Source organism: Orycteropus afer, unplaced genomic scaffold (assembly GCF_000298275.1).
Source record: "Orycteropus afer afer isolate SDZICR_OR568_19922 unplaced genomic scaffold, OryAfe1.0 scaffold00024, whole genome shotgun sequence".
NCBI classification, from domain to species: domain Eukaryota; kingdom Metazoa; phylum Chordata; class Mammalia; order Tubulidentata; family Orycteropodidae; genus Orycteropus; species Orycteropus afer.
Window position 1 is genome coordinate 16,635,815 of NW_006921611.1, and position 2,794 is coordinate 16,638,608.

At 37.0% G+C, this 2,794-nt stretch overlaps 1 protein-coding gene across 1 annotated transcript in view; it reads left to right on the plus strand.

Moving 5' to 3' along the window:
- Nucleotides 1-2,794, plus strand: part of PSD3 (pleckstrin and Sec7 domain containing 3) — a 576,478-nt gene that overhangs the window by 391,289 nt on the left and 182,395 nt on the right. The window contains exon 10 of the mRNA XM_007935046.2: nucleotides 2,300-2,343. Coding sequence (XP_007933237.2) covers nucleotides 2,300-2,343 — 44 coding nt within the window. The remainder of the gene's footprint in view (nucleotides 1-2,299; nucleotides 2,344-2,794) is intronic.

Below are 2,794 nucleotides of genomic sequence, written 5' to 3' on the forward strand. Positions count from 1 at the left end.
GCCTAAGGCACTTGACTGCTCACCAGAAGGCTGGCAGTTCAAACCCACCAGCCACTCCTCGGAAGGAAGATGGGGCAATCTATTTCTGTAGTGATACTGCCTTGGAAACCCAAGGAGGGGTCGCTATGAGTCGGAGCCGACTTGACAGCACACAACAACAACAACAAAGACTTCCAAATATACTAAAGCATCTTAAACATCCTAATACAGGACATAATAATAAAAGTAACTACATATGATATTGTTTTGAAGAGAGAGAATCTGTGTGCGTGTAGGTATACAGTACTATTTAAAAAATTACGGTTTTTAAAGCAGTTTAGGTAGGAAAAACAAAGAAAAGTAAATCATAATTAAAGGTTAACACTCTCATTTCATTGATGTCTTGCATATGGGAAGATGCATTCATGAGGTAAAATGATGATATTAATAATTGAATGATGCAGAAGAGGATAATGGAGAGATGATTACTGTTGAAGATGATAGGTCTTGTGTTAGGATAGACCTGGTGCTAGAGAGTCAGGGTTTGATTCTGCTGCTGCTGAGAGGGTGTTTACTATAGGAATCAACTTCTTGAATTGGGCATGAAGGAAGGTTTGTACACAGTTTTTCTTTTTCGTGTCTTTTCGTCTTCATGTCTGGTATAAATGGCTTTATACCAGCTGAGGCCCTCATTAACTATGTGCTAAACTTTGGAGAACCTCTCTACATTGGGGTCTTGCTCCTCTAACTTTGCCATCTCTGCTCACTGAGACAAAATGCTTCCAGTAACTCTCATCAAAAACTTTTTCTCCATCTGGAGTTTTTAGGTCCCCTTCTTCCTCAAATGCTATCACCTACTGTTCTAGTTCCATAAGGTCTTCAATGGTTCTTCGGCATGGAGTTCAATAACTCTACAACATCATTTGCACTGATGTCTAACTGTAGTTGATTACCAGTATCAACCACACCTTGCCCTTACAAGGGTAAATAAGAGGGATATTTAAGCTGGTTACAAATTTACACATTTAGCATAGTGTTAATGCAGTGTGATCCACTTAAAAAGGTGGACAGTGTTCTCCTTCCTCAAGCCCATAAACTGCTGAAGCTGCACAATGTTTTCATGAGCGTCACAAAGTAGTACATGGATTCGTTATTACTAACCATTGTATTTAACTCAAATTTTTAATGCAGTAGGCTTTATGGAAGTTCATTCTTAAGTATAAGTTGTCCATTAAGTCAGGTGTTTTTAACCCAGGGCCTTACTGTATTAGAAAAATTTTAGATAACTTGAATAGGATCTCTAGTGGTGTAGTGCCTAAGGTATTTGACTGTTAACCAGAAGGCTGGGGGTTCAAACCCACCAGCCACTCCTTGGAAGGAAGACTGAGTAATCTACTTCCATAGGGATACTGCCTGAGAAACCCAAAGAGGGGTCGCTGTGAGTCTCAATTGACTTGACGGCAGTGGGTTTTGTTTTTTTAGGGCTGCCATCAACAAATTTGATGGCTTAAAACAATATAAATTTATTCTGATAGTTCTGAAGGCTTGCATTTCAAAATCAGATCTCTTCAGGGCTGTACTCTTTCTAAAGGCTCTAAGGGAGAGAGAATCTGTGCCATGCCTTTCTCTTGATTTCTTATGTTGGCAGTGGTCCTTGACTTTCCTTGACTTGTAGATGTATCACTCCAGTCTCTGCCTCTGTTGTCATGATGTTCCCCTGTGTTTCTGTGTCTATCTGTTCTCATCTTAGAAAGACATCAGTCGTATTGGCTTAGCACTCACCCTAATGACCTCATCTTAACTTGATTATATCTGCAAAGACCTTATTTCCAAATAAGATCACATTGACAGGTACCAAATATTTGGATTTTAGTGTATTTTGCTTTTTCAGTTTCCATGAAAATAGTTGTATTTACCATATTATACTAAAAAAGATAAGATTTGTATTCTCCAGTGCCAAACTGATATAACTACAGGATTGTATTTTAAATAAGAAAAATAGAGTGGCCTAATTTTAATCATATCCTAAGGTTTCAGTGTAATACAGAATCATGTACCTTATTTATGACAGACATTTTTTACTTTGGGTTAAGTCTCTTTGTTTCAGAAAGTACTGCTTACCCTATGCTCATTTTTCCTCACCCCTGCAGAGCCAGCAAGATGCCCAACAAGGGGCTTCATGCTCATCCTGTTAAGATGGCTGGGTTGTGAAGGAGTTGCTTGCTGACTCATTTCAGCCATTTGGCTATAGTCATTAAATGAATTCAGAACGTGGAAAAGAATAGAAAAAATAATTTCATCTTATTTTCTTTCTTTACAGGCTCTGTACAACTCAATCAAGAATGAGAAGCTTGAATGGGCAGTGTAAGTGTGCTGGATGCCAGAAATTTAATAAATGAACCACTTGTTCTTTTGTTACAGTGTTTATACCTTGGAAGTGATCCTTGAGAAGGATTAAATATGAATAACCAGTTCTCATTTTACACCAAATTTCTTAACCTACTGTGTATATGAAACCTAAAGTATATCTTTATCCCTGAGAATCCTATCTTTTCATTGTTACTCACCATGCTTTTAATCTGGTTGTGAAAATTAACTTTTTCAAATGTATCCTTTAAAAACATGATAGCATCCTAAAAAATAGGCTGATAATTATAAAATCCAGTATTCGAAAATCCAATGCTAATGATTTTGGCACAATCCATCCTAATTTAGTTAATAAATTTATTTATTTAAATTTAATTTTCTCTTTCCCATCAGTATAGATCACTGCTTTATGGTCCTGTTTCCTGTAACACTAATACAAGGATATTGT